The sequence below is a fragment of the Paramisgurnus dabryanus genome, chromosome 1 (assembly GCF_030506205.2).
Source record: "Paramisgurnus dabryanus chromosome 1, PD_genome_1.1, whole genome shotgun sequence".
Taxonomy (NCBI): domain Eukaryota; kingdom Metazoa; phylum Chordata; class Actinopteri; order Cypriniformes; family Cobitidae; genus Paramisgurnus; species Paramisgurnus dabryanus.
The window spans coordinates 49,953,545-49,972,418 of record NC_133337.1 but is presented as its reverse complement, the minus strand read 5'-3'; the positions used below and the strand labels follow the sequence as shown (position 1 = coordinate 49,972,418).

Sequence of the window (18,874 nt, the reverse complement as noted above, 5' to 3'; positions counted from 1 at the left end):
CGTTTCCAAAAAAGTTTCAGTGGTTCATCCACTCAAAACAGGGTGAATGGCACTTTCACATTCGCTTTGCAGCCCTCTATCGGCCAAAACCGCACTAAAGAAGTTTCCAGCAACCGTCGGGTAGTGGTCCTGTAGTTCGAGTGAAAACTACAAAAATTTGCTTTACGGCAGACCTACAATCCAATCAGAGCCAGCTATGCTGCAGTATTTCTGACAGTTCTAATGAACAATTACACTTCTAACCTGTAGGGGGAGCAAAGAGTAATAACTCTTTAGTGTTGCTTTAAAATTAACTCCAGACCTTTAAAGGAATAGTCAATTTTCTTAAAAGAAAAATCCAGATTATTTAATCACCACCATGTCATCCAAAATGTTGATGTCTTTCTTTGTTCAGTCCAGAAGAAATTATGTTTTTTGAGCAAAAGATTGCAGGATTTTTCTCATTTTAATGGACTTTAATGGACACCACCACTTAACACTTAACAGTTTTTTCAACGGCGTTTCAAAGGACTCTAAACGATCCCAAACGAGGCATAAGGGTCTTATCTAGCGAAACGATTGTCATTTTTGACAAGAAAAATAACAAATATACACTTTTAAACCACAACTTTTCGTCTAGGTCCGGTCCAGCGTGACTTAACGTAAATGTGTAGTGATGTAGGGAGGTCACGTGTTACATATATAAAACGCACATTTGCGGACGCTTGTCAACAATAAACTGACACAAAGACATTAATTAGTATCAGTTGACATACAACAACATCGGAACGGTCCTCTTTCAAAGCACTTGTAAACACTGGGGCAGAGTTTCGCGTTCGTCCTCCGTGACCTCTTGACGTCATGACGTATTGCTTGAGGTCACGCTGACGCTTTCAGGACGGGATCTAGACGAGAAGTTGTGGTTTAAAAGTGTATATTTGTTATTTTTATTGTTAAAAATGACAATCGTTTCGCTAGATAAGACCCTTATGCCTCGTTTGGGATCGTTTAGAGTCTATTGAAACTCCGTTGAAAAAAACTGTTAAGTGTTGAGTTAAGTATTAAATGTTGGGCTCTATTAAAGTCCATTAAAATGAGAAAAATCCTGCAATGTTTTCCTCAAAAAACATAATTTCTTCTCGGCTGAACAAAGAAAGACATCAACATTTTGGATGACATGGTGGTGAGTAAATAATCTGGATTTTCCTTTTAAGAAAATGGAATATTCCTTTAACATCTGTCATTCATGAGGAAATTATTTAACAAATAGACAATACCTGTCCATAAAACAGCTTTTGAGGAAACTGTCCCATTACTTTTGACCCCTTTAAAAAGGGGGAAGCTACATATTAAACAGCTGTAATTCCTAAATCCTTCAGCCAATATGGATGTGAAAACCCCTCAAAATAAAGCTGAGAGTGTTCACTGTTAGCCAATATTTATAATATGACTGTAACTGGAATACATTTTGGTAAACAGCTAAAATAACACAAAATGTGCCTCTGTCCCAATATTTATGGACCTAACTGTACATGTTGTGACGAACTTCGCATCATGCGCCCTCGAAAAAAGAAGTCACCGGCCGCCACTAAAAAATAGGCTTGTTTCATTTTTTTTCGTTGGAATACTTGATTCTGATTGGCCAGTTGCGACATTTGCAGGTTTGTTATTTCCAGATAACAACCGCTCAAAACTAATAACACACGGTAACCCGGATACTGCAAATCATTTTGACAGGTACAGTTTAACATTACACAAAAAATTAATATAAATATATATTTTAATAACATAGATTACATTTACAAATGATTCAACCAAATGGCGTGTTTGTGACATTTGAATGTCTTGTCTTATCTTAAAACTAGGGATGCACCGATAGGATTTTTTTAGGCCGATACCGATTTAAACAGACAACTTCTGGCCGATACCGATACCGATATTAAACACTTGTATATAATACTATACAGTTGGTCTATTAGCTAGTTTATTTCTGCATCAAATTATTTTTACTGAACATGGATTTGATCTAATTAACATTCAACTGACCAACATAATAAGAGAGGCACAAATTAAGCTAAAACAAATATAAAAAGACAGCATGACAACCTTCAAAGGTGGTTTTAGCTATTCAATATTTATTTCATTAACAACATCAACTAATTTTGTACATAAAATGGATTTCTTTATGCAGTTAATTAATAAAAAAAAAAAATCGGTATCGGCCTTTCTCGTGCTATTGCCGATATGCCGATGGTTTCAAATTCATCAAAAATCGGCCGATAAATATCGGTGGCCGATACATCGGTGCATCACTACTTAAAAACAAAAGTAAACAGGTTTTCTTTGTGGAAGGGGTGCATTCGTTAATAAAATATATCAATATTTCATGTTCCTTACATTTCTTATGAGGTAAATAGTTGTGTAATAAGCGGGATAATGTACAGGCAGCTGGTTGTTTTCGTCAAATATCGTGGCTAATATCTGCAATAACAACCGTCTGCCTATAAATATGCCGGCCTGTTTTTTTTTTACCATATTCACCCAATCTTCCATGCAAGTAGCACATGCATGGAAATAAACAATGTATGCAATGTCGTAAAACAGCTTTATTACACAAGCATATTAACGTCATCAAGCACTTGTTCCTCTTCTCTTCCAGTCTCCGAGGACGCTGTCTCCCACCCCTTCTGCTGAGGTCAGTGACTCATACAACCTATACAAAATTCAGAAAACATGATTTTTTTTTGTCCATGTACAGTCGCTGTTCATTTGTGAACTACCGCTAAATAAGAAAGTTCATTTAGTAGTCAACATGTACAATCTCCTGAAACTTTCTCTGCTGTGTGTAATGGCACGTGTGCATGTGTGTGACAGGGTTGCTATGACATGAGGGAACGCATCATCCAGCGGTCCACCAGTCAGGGCTCCATCGGTTCTCCAGTCTATCACCGCCATAATTACATACCGTCCCTATCCAAATCTCCACAGCACTTTCACAGACCAGGTGAGTCAAATGAAATCATCCATTTAATTCTCCCTCCATAGGATTTCAGAGGAGTTTATGGGCCCGCGGACTACTTGTGTCACGCATCTCGCGTTACCTTTCCTCGCTCTCGGTTTCTTCCTGACCCTGTGACCTTTCTCCTTCCTCTGCTCATGTGTACTCCTCTTTTCTCCTCTTTTATTCTCCTTCTCCTCTGCTCCTCCTCATTTCCCTGAGCGGCTGGCAGGAATGCTGAAGCTCTCCTCTTCCTTGCGCTCCAGTCACAGCGATACTCGCCCCACCTCCCCTTTCCGACATCACTTTCTTCCCCACACCAAAGGTAAGGCTCCCGTCAACCTTACCTGTTCGCCTCATTCTCAATGTCAGTTTTGTAAACACAACATCACCTCCCTCACCTCGGTTTAAGGCCGCACTAATGACTCTATAGATGTAGCGCTACTGTATGAGAAAATCACATGTTGTTGTAATGCTTGAATGGCACAAGGTTCTGTGTTTGGTTTTTAATGCAAACACACATTACTAATGACATGCTCCTCTGTATAATGTCCCTTTCCTCTCCACAGATTCGTTCTGCATAGGTATGTCTTGACTTCACAGCTGTTATCGACTCATGTACATGTGTATAGCAGATGCATGCTGGTGTATTAACCCTTTCATCATGCTTTCATTCTGTCCATTCAGTGAGATGCTAGGTTGTTGTGGCTTTATTTTATACAAAAAACTTAGTAAACTGCCTTTAAATGCAATATCTGAAATAAAACCTTGTATGCAGCATCACAATGCAAAATTCTGGGTTGTTTCAACACAGTATTTTTTAATGATGTTACTAAGCTAGGCTATTATGCTATACTACTGTATACTTTACTATACTACTTATTTTACTCTGCTGTACCATGCTATGCTACACTATACCATACCATACAATTGCATAACACAGCATACTATACCATAAAATATTGTACCATAGAATACCATAAAATACTGTACTATAGCCTGTAAAACTATACCATAGCATAGCACACCATACCATACTATAACATACCATACTATACTATAGCATCCCATAAAAACTATACTACAGTATAACATACTATACCATACTATGGCATAACATACTTTACCATAGCATACTATACTATAGCAAAGCATACCATACTATACTATAACATACCATACTATGCTATATTGTACCATAGCATTCTTTACCATAGCATATGTTACATGCATACTATAGCACACCACATTATACCATAGCACACCATACTATACTATAGCATACATATTACATTATATTATACCATACTATACTATACCATAGCATTCTATACCATAGCGTTCCATAATATACTATAGCTGCCATACTATACCATAGCACACCATACTATACCATAGCACACCATACTATACCATAGCACACCATACTATACTGTACCATAGCCTTCCATACTATACTATACCATAGCATACATACTATACCATAACATACTATACTATAGCATATCATGCTATACTATAACATACTATACTATGCTATACTATACCCTAGCATTCTATACAACAGCATACCATAACATACCATAGCATACCATATTATACTGTACCATAGCCTACCATACTATACTATACCCAAGCATACATACTATAACAAACTATACTATAGCATATCATGCTATACTATAATACTATACTATGCTATTCTATACCATAGCATTTATACAATAGCATACCATAACATACCATAGCACACCACACTACACCATAGCACACCACACCACATAAAATACTATACTTTAACATAGCTTACTATACCCAGTGTTTCCCATACATAGGCTCTACTTGGGCGCTGCGCCCAGGTAAATTGCGACCCACCCAGGTAAAAAAAAATCACTTTACGAATTTCCGTATTTTCTGAACTCGACTGGATGACCCGTGTTTTGGAGAGAGAGAGAGAGAGAGAGCGCGAAAGAGAGAGCGCGAGAGGGAGAGCGCGAGAGAGAGCGTCGGGTGACCGTGAAGATGATGCACGCGTCATAAACTCATCATCCAGCGCGGCAAACTGGATCAACTGCAGCAGCACATACGGAGCAGCCAGGGAACACACTGCGACCAAAATGGTCGCATATGCTTATGTGCATATGTGTTTATAGCATCTAAGTTGGCTTCATTTTGCGTGCAAGCACGTTGTGTCTCTCCGGTTGAGTGTCCGTTCACGTGCTCTGTTTCTCAATGAATTGGGCGCGACGCGAAGCAACCTCAGTGTCACATTGTATCCTTTCATGTTTCTAAACTTGAGCAGAGTTTTACCATTAGAGGTCTTTCTTCACTGAGGACGCGGGACCCGTACGGTTCCGGGTTTATATTTTAAATGGTCAGATGGGTCCGGGTCGGTCCTAGTTCATTACTTCGGGTCCCAAGTCTGATTAATATTGTGTGTAAAACCCGAGTCGATCGGAGAACGGCCGTGAGCGCTACCGCGCTAAAGCTCGAGTGCTGTTTTAGCGTGCCTCCGGTTTCTATGGCGATAGCAACTGGCTCTTGTCACGACCACGCGCCGCTTCATTTTCTTTATCCCATTTTTTAATAATCTTACTATTAATAGACAATATCTTTACTAAAATCTAAACAGTTTGCACAGAGATTGTAGCAAAAAGCAGTGCTAATACTGAATGAGCAAAGCTCTAGCTGACTCAGGATATAAAAAACGCAAAGCTGTAATGTAAAGTCTGTCATCGGGACAGCAAGTAGACTTTTAAATCTGAAATAATTAGTGGATTAAGCTTTTTTTAATCGGCAAAAGAGAAATAGAAAGCAGAAGCAGTAAAAGTGCCTATCTTATAGAAGTTATTAACATTATAACATCAGTCACATTTATAATCTATAGACCTGCACTGTCTATATAGGCTATAGTATACATAGTATTGTATATAATTGAGTTTGATAAAAGGGGTCATCAAATTGCTTCATATATCAGTGCAAAAACATAAAGTGTTTTCGTGGTGCTTTGACAAACAGTGTCAGCTTTGTTTATGGCAAGAAAAGTTTGGGGTGGTTAGATTAATGAACTATAATGTGAAATTAATATGAATGTTTTATAAATCAAAGTATTGTGTTGTGTCACACATTATTAGTTCTTTGTTACATGTATAGTAGACCATTTTTTGTCGGTGGATAATAATGATTGCCCTTTTCACCAGCTACCACCACAAGTAAATTTCAGATCTGTGGGAAACACTGCTATACCATATGGCATAACATACTTTACCATAGCATACCATACTATACTATTACATACCATACTATACTATACCATAGCATACATACTATAACATATCATACTATACTATAGCAAAGCATACCATACTATACTATAACATACCATACTATGCTATACTGTACCATAGCATTCTATACCATAGCATACCATAATATACTATAGCACACCACATTATTCCATAGCACACCATACTATACCATAGCACACCATACTATACTATAGCATACATATTACATTATATTATACCATACAATACTATACTATACCATAGCATAACATAATATACTATAGCTGCCATACTATACCATAGCACACCACACTATACAATAGCATACCATACTATACCATAGCATACCATACTATACTATACCATAGCATACATACTATACCATAGCATACTATACTATAGCATAGCATGTGATACTATAATACTATACTATGCTATACTAAACCATAGCATTCTATACATTAGCATACCATAACATACCATACCATACTACACCATAGCACACCACACTATACAATAGAAAACCATACTATACTATAGCATACCATACCATACTATAACATACTATACAATAGCATATCATGCTATACTATAATACTATACTATGCTATACTATACCATAGCATTCTATACAATAGCATACCATAACATACTATAACATACCATACTATGCTATACTGTACCATATCATTCTATACCATAGCATACCATATTATACTATAGCACACCACATTATACCATAGCACACCATGCTATACCAAAGCACACCATACTATACTATAGCATACATATTACATTATATTATACCATACAATACTATACTATACCATAGCATACCATAATATACTATAGTTGCCATACTATACCATAGCACACCACACTATACAATAGCACACCATACTATACCATAGCATACCATACTTTACTGTACCATAGCACACCATACTATACTATAGCATACATATTACATTATATTATACCATACAATACTATACTATACCATAGCATACCATAATATACTATAGTTGCCATACTATACCATAGCACACCACACTATACAATAGCACACCATACTATACCATAGCATTTTATACAATAGCATACCATAGCATACCATACTACACCATAGCACACCACACTATACAATAGAAAACCATACTATACCATATCCTACCATATTATACTATACCATAGCATACATACTATACCATAACATACTATACTATAGCATATCATGCTACACTATAATACTATGCTATACTATACCATAGCATTCTATACAATAGCACACCACACTATACCATAGCACGCCATACTATACCATAGCAGCATACCATACTATACTGTACCATAGCCTAACATATTATACTATACCATAGCATATATATACTATACCATAACATACTATACTATGCTATACTACACCATAGCATTTTATACCATATCATACCATAAAATACCATAGCATACCATACTATACCATAGCACACCACACTATACCATAGCACACCATACTATACCATAGCACACCACACTATACCATAGCACACCATACTATACCATAGCATACCATAATATATTTTGCCATGCCATACTATACTATGCCATACTGTACTATACCATAGCAAAGCATACCATAAAATACTGTACCACACCATACTATAGCATACTATTCTGTACCATAGCCTTACATACCATCCTATACTATAGCATACTATACTATACCATAGCATACCATAAAATACTGGACCATACCATACTATAGCATACTATACTGTACCATAGCCTACCATACCATACTATACTATACTATACCATAGTACAGCATACCATTACATTCTGTACCATACTATACTATAGCATATAATACTATAGCATAGCATACCATGCTAAACTATTCTGTACTTTACCACATAACTAAATGCTATATAGCGCAGCTAGTGTATAATGCTCTAAAATGCTCCCTATCTAGGCAGCTCACTAAGTTTTTGACAAAGTAAATTTATTTTGCATGTCTTTTTATGTATGTTGCACAAATTGTTTTTATCCCAGGCTTAACTAACTCTTTGCAAAAACTAATCCTTCCATGTCCAGACACCAAAAAATATTTTACTAACAAGTGAGTGACCTTCAGATTTTGAAGTTGAACTTTGGCCCCTGATGTCGAGTGTCACTGTGCTCATGATTGTGAAGCGTTCGCATGTCGTCTCTTTCCACGTCATACCCGTTTCTTATTCGTGGGGCCGACACGCGGCCCAGTCCGTCCCACCCTCTCACCTCTCGGTCAACGTCTTTTTCTGTTTGCCCATCTATCCGTCAGTGAAGATGTATTCCAGCATTATTCTCTCTTTCTTTTCTTCTTTCATTCATTCTTTTTGCTTTCGTTTCGTTTCTCCCGCTTATTCTCTTCTTCTTGTTTGGAGGCACTGAGCCGTCCAGTGGCCGGAGTTCTCCCCTTTCCTCTCGGCCGGCCACCCCGACCCTCTCTCTGACCCCTAAACATTTCCACATCCCAGGTAGGAGCTGGAGCCATCCGTTTAAATCAGCCTCTTACGGTTGATTTCTCTGTTTTTTATACTTTTAATCTCTATTTTTCTCTCATACTCACCACATTATGTTGATTTATTCATTTGTGCTTTTGATTGCCTTTTCATAGTAGATTTTGATCACATCTTATGCTAAATACATGTATTTCCACATATAATGAGTTCTGGTTTATTTTATATGCATCAGTTTTTCCTGAATCATAATCAGCAGACAGTGATTGAATGATTGGAGCGTATTGTTTTTGGCCGGGTTTGCAATCAAATGTGTTACTGAAAAAAATATTTATTCTCAATCCACAGATCAAGGCATTAATATGTATAGAAAACCACCAATCTACAAACAGCATGGTATGGTTACTTTCAAAACTTGACAGACATTTGCTTTAACAAGTTCATTCAAATGTATAGTTTTGCATGTTGTGTGTTTATGATCTGTGGTCTATTAATTTATGTATAAATTAAAATATAAAGCAGGTATTTTAGATGTTAAGTTCACCTGCCATATTTAATTTTTGACTGTGTGTATGTGCTTGATGTCTGATTAATATTTATTTATATATGTTTATGTGCGTTGACTTCGTCATCCGTTAATATGTGGTTATGATGCTTGTCACATCACATCCTATGTTTACATGTAAGTATCATTTGACGTCATCATTTTTCTCATCTTTAAGAGTCTTCAGTTTCTCCACCATTTTTCTCTTTCACACGACTGACTCACCACAACAAACTAAAATTCCTTCTTCTTTAACAATCGCTGTTAATCTTATTCTGCCTTGCAACTGCATGGATTTATAGCCTTTCAGATCCCATAACAAATTCAATGAAACCTCAGATGACCCTGCTCTAGTCTCTTCACATACATTTAAAGTCAGACTGTCGTCTTTTACTGGTTCCAAAATACAGTTTACAAATCTACATTTTCTTCTTGCTTAATAATATACAGCACCATACATTTGCAAACAGTAGCATGAACAACAATTTAAATTGTCCTGTATTAAATATAGTGGTGGCCATTGATATATCAAAGCATTTTACACTTTTTAATCAATAAAAATAAAGCTACAAAAATAATAATACTGCTAAAAGAAATTGCATTAGCAGTTTAACCATTTCATGCTAAAATTGTAATGCTTTGATACTAAATGGCCAGCACTGTACATAAGCCGATCGACTGATAGTTTAGTACTGATTCAGATTCAGCTGCCCTGGCAGCCCAAAGCAAGTCTGCCGATGACATCATCAAATCATCCAAGTTCCCTGCTGCCCACGCCCCTCGAGCGGACGAAACCCCAAAGATTGAGACCGAATACTGGCCGTGTCCTCCATCCCTCGCTGCTTTAGGTACTGTATGCCTCCGCCTCTGACTCGTCCAATGGAAGCTAAATTTTGTAAACAATTCGGGGATTGAATGCCTTGGTCCTATTATATTTGGTCTTTGATTCTCATTTATCCTCTCAGAGTCAATCATAGTGGTGGTAAATCTGAGAAATGCTCTTCTGTAGCGTGCTATAAGTGGATTTACAGACACAAATAAATAAAATACAGCCATCTGTCCGAATAAAACAATAATTTCACAACTCAAACTGATCTTTTTTTATTTTTATTTGTTTCACTCATGTTGCCATTTTTATTTGTTTTCTACTGTATGTGTGTACACCACAAATTCCCATTGCAGGTTGCCATGGCTACAGCAATTTGACACAATTTTAATCAGCTTAATCATTACTCTTTCTTTCTTGTTTCATTTGACCATCCTGGACTGGCAGGCTCAGATGGGAGAAGTCGCTCACGAGATGAGGAAGAGGATGAACATCAGAAACGCAGGCAGCTTCAAGAAGAACATCTCAGCAAGGTAAATTATATTTTTTTCTATGATATATATATATATATATATATATACTTAAAGGAATATTCCATTTTCTTAAAAGAAAATTTACTCACCACCATGTCATCCAAAATGTTGATGTCTTTCTTTGTTCAGTCCAGAAGAAATTATGTTTTTTGAGGAAAACATTGCAGGATTTTTCTCATTTTAATGGACTTTAATAGAGCCCAACATTTAATACTTAACTCAACACTTAACAGTTTTTTTCAACGGAGTTTCAAAGGACTAAAAACGATCCCAAACGAGGCATAAGGGTCTTATCTAGCAATACCATTGTCATTTTTGACAAGAAAAATTTAAAATATGTACTTTTAAACCACAACTTTTCGTCAAGGTCCGGTCCAGTGCGACCTAACGTAAATGTGTAGTGACGTAGGGAGGTCACGTGTTACATATATAAAACGCACATTTGCGGACCATTTTAAACAATAAACTGACACAAAGACGTTAATTAGTATCAGTTGACATACAACAACGTAGGAACTGTCCTCTTTTAAGATGCTTGTAAACACTCGGGCGGAGTTTCGCGTTCGTCCTCTGTGACCTCTTGAAGTCATGACGTATTGCGTGGGGTCAGCTGGCGCATCACGACCGGATCTACATGACAAGAAGTTGTGATTTAAAAGTGTATATTTGTTATTTTTATGGTCAAAAATGACAATTGTTTTGCTAGATAAGACCCTTATGCCTCGTTTGGGATCGTTTATAGTCCTTTGAAACTCCGTTGAAAAAAAAACGTTAAGTGTTGAGTTAAGTATTAAATGTTGGGCTCTATTAAAGTCCATTAAAATTAGAAAAATCCTGCAATGGTTTCCTCAAAAAACATAATTTCTTCTCGACTGAACAAAGAACGACATCAACATTTTGGATGACATGGTGGTGAGTAAATTATATGGATTTTTCTTTTAAGAAAATGGACTAATCCTTTAATGCATTTGGCAGATGCTTTAATCCAAAGCAACTGTGTGCATCATTTTATCAGTATGTTCTCTGGGGATCACACCCATGACCTATGCATCGCAAACGTAATCCTCTACAAGTTGAGCTACAGGAACACTAAATATGCCATGAAATGTCTGGATTGTGCTAAGATTTTAAAGGGACACTCCACTTTTTTTGAAAATAGGCTTATTTTCCAGCTCTCCTAAAGTTAAACACTTAATTTTTACCATTTTGGAATCCATTCAGCCGATCTGGTTCTGGCGGTACCACTTTTAGCATAGCTTAGCATAATCTATTGAATCCGTTTAGACCATTAGCATCGCGATCAAAAATGACCTAATAGTTCCGATATTTTATTAATGATATTACGCAGTGCCTGAAAATAATCCCCTGCTATTAAAAGTTACCAAAGAGACTATTTTGGTTTGCTGCGTAATATCATTGCGCCTGCTGCAGCCATGTTACGTCAGCAAAGTCCTTGATTTTCACGCCAGAATGAGAGTATAGTTCCTAACCATATTGGCCTAGAAAATTGCAACTTTTAATTTTCTGTCAGTCTAAGTGGACGATGTAACTACAGAAGAGTCACAGTTTTAAATAGGAAAAATATCGAAACTCTATGGTTATTTTTGAGCGCAATGCTAATGGTCTAATCAGATTCAATGGATTATGCTAAGCTTTGCTAAAAGTGGTACCACCAGACCGTAATGGATTCCATAACGGTACAAATCTAATGTTTAACTCTAGAAATTGAGTATGCTGGAAAATGAGTATATTTAAAAAAAGTGGAGTGTCCCTTTAAAGGCGGAGTCCATGATGTTTGAAAGCCAATGTTGATATTTGAAATCACCTAAACAAACACGCCCCTACCCCAATAAAATCTGGACCTTCTGTTGATAGACCCGCCCCACACATACGCAACCCGGCATTTGATTTGATTTGATTGGCTATAAGTGTGTTTTGGTAGTCGGCCCGTCTCCTTTTCCAAACCGTTTTTCAAACATCGTGGATCGTCTCATGCTCAATTGCAGATCCAGTCTGGACTTGGGAAGCTGATTCTGAAGGAGGAAATGGAGAGGGAAATGAACAGAGAGAAATACCCACGCAGTATCGTCGCCCAACGTTTTGACTCCCAATATGCAAACTGTATCGCAGGTATATAATGCGAACTGCATGCACAAACAAGCATACAGTAGCTTACTCTGAAATTAATATAATGATTTTTCTCTGTTGCAGACTCTAAAACATCATCTCTGCCCGGATATGGACGCAATGGCCTGCATCGGGTAAGTCAGTTGTAAACCTACAAAGGCGTTCACAGCTAGAGAGGACCATAATTTGATGTAATTTAATGTTCAATTTTTCTTTTCTCTGTGCTTACAGCCACAATCTACTGAGCTCTCGCAGTATAACAGTTATGGGGATGTATGTGGAGGACAAAGAGGTAATGTGGTACTCTAGTGCACTAAACTAATAAAAAAGTTGGTTCAACTGTAAAAAGTGAATTACCTGGTTGCCTTAAAATTAAATTTTGAGTTCAACTTTTGTTTTTTGAGTCAGCTACTGTACAATTTTTAAGTTGAATAACCTCAAAATGTAAAAGCAACCTGGTAACTAAATTTTTTAAGTTGAAACCACAGTGTGTCATTACGTTCTAAGTAATGTCTTCATTGTTTTTCTCTTTTTACAGATTTCAAGGTATGTGACTGACACGCAACAAGCACTGAGCATGTGCATCAGCTCTCATGCACATATGAAAATGAAATCATGCTAATGGCACTCATGCCCTCATTGCTATGCTTGCATCTGAGTTTGAGCCATGGGCAAAAAGCACAGTCAAGCTTTGAAAAACATCTCCATCTCTCAGCACTGATGCCACATGACAGATCACAGGGATGATTTAGTGTTCACATCTCTTGAGAGCAATAGCTGTTAGGAATTAGAACCAGAAGTTTCCCCAAATTCTGATTTTTTGTTTTGTTTTTTATCATCTGCATCACATATATATGTTTTGTTCTGTAGCCCACCCAAGATGCCCAAGATTCCATTACACGAATGGACAGGGGAATATCAATGCCTAATATGTTGGAATATAAAGCAAGTATCCCAAATATTTTCTTTCATGAGAATTAGACATTTTATCTACATACTGAGGGTCCCCTTACATGGAAGTCGCCATTTTGTGCCACCATGTTCTACAGAAGCCCTTAACGGACAAAAGTTGTCTCCGAAGATGACATGTTTGTCCGGTGGCAGCTACTGTTGCTTCTCTATGCATTTTAAAAGCGAAGGGTAAGCAGTGGACTGAGCCATTGGTTGCAATTTGCAACCTCACCACTAGATGCAGCTAAAATTTACACACTGCACCTTTAAATCATAACAAAATCAAAAAGTTTTCCTGTCCAAAAGAACCAGATTGATTTGGATTTTTTATTTCACCCATATAAAGTAATTGACTATGGTAATCGGAATTTGTTTTCTCCAATTTATATATAATATATATATATATATATATATATATATATATATATATATATATATATATAAAACAATTGTATATATATGCAACAATTCTGGCCCCCTACACTTTTTCCAAAAACACAAACTTTCTGCACCCAAGGCATTGTACTTCAGTATATGTTTCACTGCATGCTCGCATCTCTGCTTTTACATGCGCTGTGTGCTGCAGTATTGTGTTTGTACGCTCATTGTTAGAATATAATGACTGTGCATCATTCCTCCATCCACCGCTGCTTTCAGCAGTTCATTGTGTTTGGCAAATGCCTTGCATAGCATCCTCATAACAACACAATCCCTCCTTTTATAAAGGTGTACCCATATGAAATGCTCACTGTCGCCAACAGAGGGCGTACTAAGCTACCGAAGGACGTGGACAGGTCGAGATTGGAGGTAGGAAAAAGCCAGTACAGGCTTTGTCCCAAATCGCACCCTTTATGTGGCCTTAAATTGTGCGTGCTCGCTTAGTCTACGAGTCCGTAGGGTGTCCTATCTGTCATTTTTATGCTTCGAAGTGTGCTCATCACCACTCCCTTTGCACCCTTGATGCGGTCTTCAGCGAAGCATGCACTGCAGACTACCAAATCAAAAGTCCTTGCAATCAGACGAATCAGATGACAGATGGGAGTTTACAATGAGTAAACGAGTTTGTCCCACAATACGAAATCGTAAACTTGCGTCAAGGGTCCCTAAGGTCTGCACTACATGATGTCATCAAAGTCCGGAGTGTGCCATTTGGGACAGGGCCATAGTAGTGTCACATTACTGAAAGGCAAAATAAAGTGATGATGTAAAATTGAATATTTTTGTTTGTCTTTCAATTTAAATCCAGCGTCACTTGGCTCCCGAGACGTTCTTTGACATTTTCGGCATGGGAATCCACGAGTTCGACAGACTTCCTCTTTGGAAGCGCAATGACATGAAGAAGAAAGCGAAACTTTTCTAGATGATGTGCATGTTTAATTTATCAGTCACTCATGTAATGTATTAGAGCTTTAGTCCTCTGATTGACATTTCCTTGTTTATTCCTTTGGTTTGTTTTAGTTCTTTGTTTGTTTGGTTTGCATCCAACAATTACACACATAAACATTCAGTTTCCCACTTTTTTTGTTTTCCCTGGATCTAGATATTACAATCGAGTCTTTGATATGAACAACATGAGGTTTGAGTGTAGCGTGTGCTTGCACTCATTAAACCCGCTTCCAGAGATTTCTCCCTCGTGGCCCTCTTGTAAAACAAAACTGTAATTTTTTTGGATAGGGGACCGCGGGGCTGTCAGCGGGGATCTCTCTCTAAACAGGCTGTTAAGGTGGTGAGGCTGGAGGAACCCCTGGTGACCCCTGCCGCTACAAACCTAACAAGAACTTTGATGTTTGTTGAAGTGGGGAAATGAGAGCTACTGAAGATGAGAGGCTTGAGCTCCACCCGCGGAGCCAAGGTCCCCGGCTCATCCGGGCCCCGGTTCTGGAAAACATTAGAACGTGTTGAAACTGGCGTTCATTCCCACCAGACCTCTCCTGCCTGGCCTGGTCTTCAAAAAACCATGTTACCCTGAAAAGTAGATAGCATATTTTCACCATACAGCACCTGATATAGATAAGTTTTTATCCAAAAATGTGTCTAATACATAGGCCGTGGTGGTTATTTAAAAAAATAAGCTTATTTTTATGGGACGTTTTACCACTAGAGGTCAGGCTCAAGTCATACGTATGATTGCTCTTCTCTTGCACAGAGTCCTCTGAATCAGACAGTCTGTTTATTATGACCACAGTTTGGTCCTTTCTGCGATATTTAATAACATATTGTTTTAAATAAAGCTGATTTTTAAAAGAAAAACGAAGAGGTGTTTCGATACTGCCAGCGTATTGCCGTGAGAATTGATGGAGCAGCCATATAGCATTCGTGCCTTTAGGGCCGTATCTCAGTCGTTCATTCATAATATTGCTGCCGAATAATCCCATGGACTCTGTTTCAGCTTGCAGATGCATTATGGGATGCCGTTGGCTATTATTCCCAACAGTTTCCTGTGTTACTAACAGGGTTAATGATGACAGAGAACTAGGACATATTACAGCATTGTGCTTTTATAGTATCACGAACATGCAACGATGATGAGTGTGATTACTAGAAACAAACGTGTATGTCACTTTAAAAGTATACGAAGAGTTGGTTTTGATAAAATCACCCCTACTATGTACCTCACCTTTTCTGTCTTTTTGAGGGAAAGGTTTGATGAAAAGGGTGTAAAAGCTCTGCTGAGTAATAAAAATCTGCTTCAGAACCTATTAGTGTTTTTCTTTATGTTGTCCAACATAATCATTGCTGTGTGCGGCGTGAAATATATGAGCGATCTCTGTGTGTGCATGCCATTATTTGTTCTGTCTCGAGAAATGTGGATCGAGGGGCCCGGCTTTCAAGTGGGAGGTCTGCGTGTTGAGTCACTTGGAAATCCCTGGTGCTTTCCTTCACGTTCTCTATGCCTGATAAATGGACCCTGCCGTATGACCCCTTTCCCACAATGCTCTCCTCCCAGGCTTCACAGTCTGATTCAAAATAAGCTTTGGCATCTTGATACACCAGAGCAGTCCCACTGTAACTTCAGCTTGACTGTTGTGGAGTTTTTATTATTGTTTTTTGTTACTGTCAACCCTACTGAAGATTTGTAATGAGATGATTTTCCATGGTTGACGGTTAGTTTACTTCCGGTTTCTGTTAGTTTAATGGTCTGACTAGTGCCTAAACTGAACAAATACCTAGTCTAAAATAACACATTATTTGGTTTCCTGAAGATAAGGGGAGATGGCGATCATAGATCACCACTATGTGAAGGAAGGTTTGTCAGCCGGTTTTTAACCCTCAAGAGTTCCTTTAAAAAACTTCCTTAAGTGTTCCTAAGGCCACAAAATGACACCTTCACAAAAACTGCTCTAAAAATAACATACATCAATATTTTTTTTCATTTTAAACGATGCAGTCTTTTAGAACTAGTTCTGCCTGAAACATAGATATCAAATATTGATACAATTTGTGGAAATTTTAACCATTTATATGCCTGTTTGTTTACATTAGCCCATGTTTTTTTAACAGAAAAAACAAAAAAACTAAATATTTTCCAAAAAACACATTTGAACCACCATGTGATTATTATTATTATTATACCCTGAGATGGGTCAAAGATTGGTAGCAACATTGATTTTCATGCATTGTTATTTTTTGAACAAGGTCAGATTTTATAAAAAACTTCCTTAAGTGTTCCTAAGGCCACAAAATGACACCTTTCTAAAAATTGCTCTAAAAATATCATACGTCAATACTTTTTTCATTTTAAACGATGCAGTCTTTTAGAACTACTTCTGCCTGAAACATACATATCAAATATTGATAAATTTTGTGGAAATTTTAACCATTTATATGCCTGCTTGTTTACATTAGCCCATGTTTTTTTAACAGAAAAAACAAAAAAACTAAATATTTTCCAAAAAACACATTTGAACCACCATGTGATTATTATTACTATTATACCCTGAGATGGGTCAAAGATTGGTAGCAACATTGATTTTCATGCTTTGTTATTTTTTGAACAAGGTCAGATTTTATAAAAAACTTCCTTAAGTGTTGCTAAGGCCACAAAATGACACCTTCCCAAAAATTGCTCTAAAAATAACATACATCAATATTTTTTTTTCATTTTAAACGATGCAGTCTTTTAGAACTACTTCTGCCTGAAACATAGATATCAAATATTGATTAAATTTGTGGAAATTTTAACCCTTTATATGCCTGTTTGTTTACATTAGCCCATGGTTTTTTTTACAGAAAAAACAAAAAAACTAAATATTTTCCAAAAAACACATTTGAACCACCATGTGATTATTATTATAATTATACCCTAGGATGGGTCAAAGATTGGTAGCACCATTGATTTTCATGCATTGTTATTTTTTGAACAAGGTCAGATTTTATAAAAAACTTCCTTAAGTGTTCCTAAGGCCACAAAATGACACCTTCCTAAAAATGCTCTAAAAATATCATATGTCAATATTTTTTTCCACTTTAAACGATTCAGTCTTTTAGAACAACTTCTGCCTGAAACATACATATGAAATATGAATTAAATTTGTGGAAATTTTTACCCTTTACATGCCAGTTTGTTTACATTAACCCATGTTTTTTTAACAGAAAAAACAAAAAAACTAAATATTTTCCCCCAAAAAACATTTGAACCACCATTTGATTATAATTATTATTAGACCCTAGGATGGGTCAAAGATTGGTAGCAACATTGATTTTGATGCATTGTTATTTTTTGAACAGGGTCAGATTTTATACAAAACTCACACTTCCTAAGGCCAAAATGATCCTAAGGCCAAAATGACACCTTCCCAAAAACTGCTCTAAAAATATCATACATCAATATTTTTTTCCACTTTAAACTATTAAATGTTTTAACACTACTTCTTCCTGAAACATATATGTCAAATATTAATTAAATTTGTGGAAATTTTAACCCTTTAAATGCCAATATGTTAACATTAATCGAACCACAGTGTTCGGCTGATGTCGTGAAACCTTTTGTGGGACATCATAGCCCAGATAGTGACCTGTCCTGATTTCTCACTCCAGAGACTGAGGGCTGATTCATTTTTTATCTGTAAACACCGGTCAGAATGAGAAGCCCCACATAAGCCTGTAGTTTCTCTGTCTCAAGATCTCTCCA

General features: G+C 37.1%; 1 protein-coding gene across 1 annotated transcript in view; it reads left to right on the top strand.

Moving 5' to 3' along the window:
• The window catches only part of ablim1b (actin binding LIM protein 1b), a 70,558-nt gene extending 54,116 nt beyond the window's left edge, over positions 1–16,442 (top strand). Inside the window, exons 13-27 of the mRNA XM_073815363.1 lie at positions 2,639–2,674; positions 2,854–2,983; positions 3,210–3,302; positions 3,547–3,561; positions 8,688–8,780; positions 9,111–9,158; positions 10,008–10,154; positions 10,580–10,665; positions 12,672–12,795; positions 12,877–12,926; positions 13,024–13,084; positions 13,331–13,338; positions 13,663–13,737; positions 14,470–14,550; positions 14,990–16,442. Of these exons, the coding sequence (XP_073671464.1) occupies positions 2,639–2,674; positions 2,854–2,983; positions 3,210–3,302; positions 3,547–3,561; positions 8,688–8,780; positions 9,111–9,158; positions 10,008–10,154; positions 10,580–10,665; positions 12,672–12,795; positions 12,877–12,926; positions 13,024–13,084; positions 13,331–13,338; positions 13,663–13,737; positions 14,470–14,550; positions 14,990–15,103 (1,161 nt within the window). The 3' untranslated portion in view covers positions 15,104–16,442. The remainder of the gene's footprint in view (positions 1–2,638; positions 2,675–2,853; positions 2,984–3,209; positions 3,303–3,546; positions 3,562–8,687; positions 8,781–9,110; positions 9,159–10,007; positions 10,155–10,579; positions 10,666–12,671; positions 12,796–12,876; positions 12,927–13,023; positions 13,085–13,330; positions 13,339–13,662; positions 13,738–14,469; positions 14,551–14,989) is intronic.
• Positions 16,443–18,874: the final 2,432 nt, after the last annotated feature.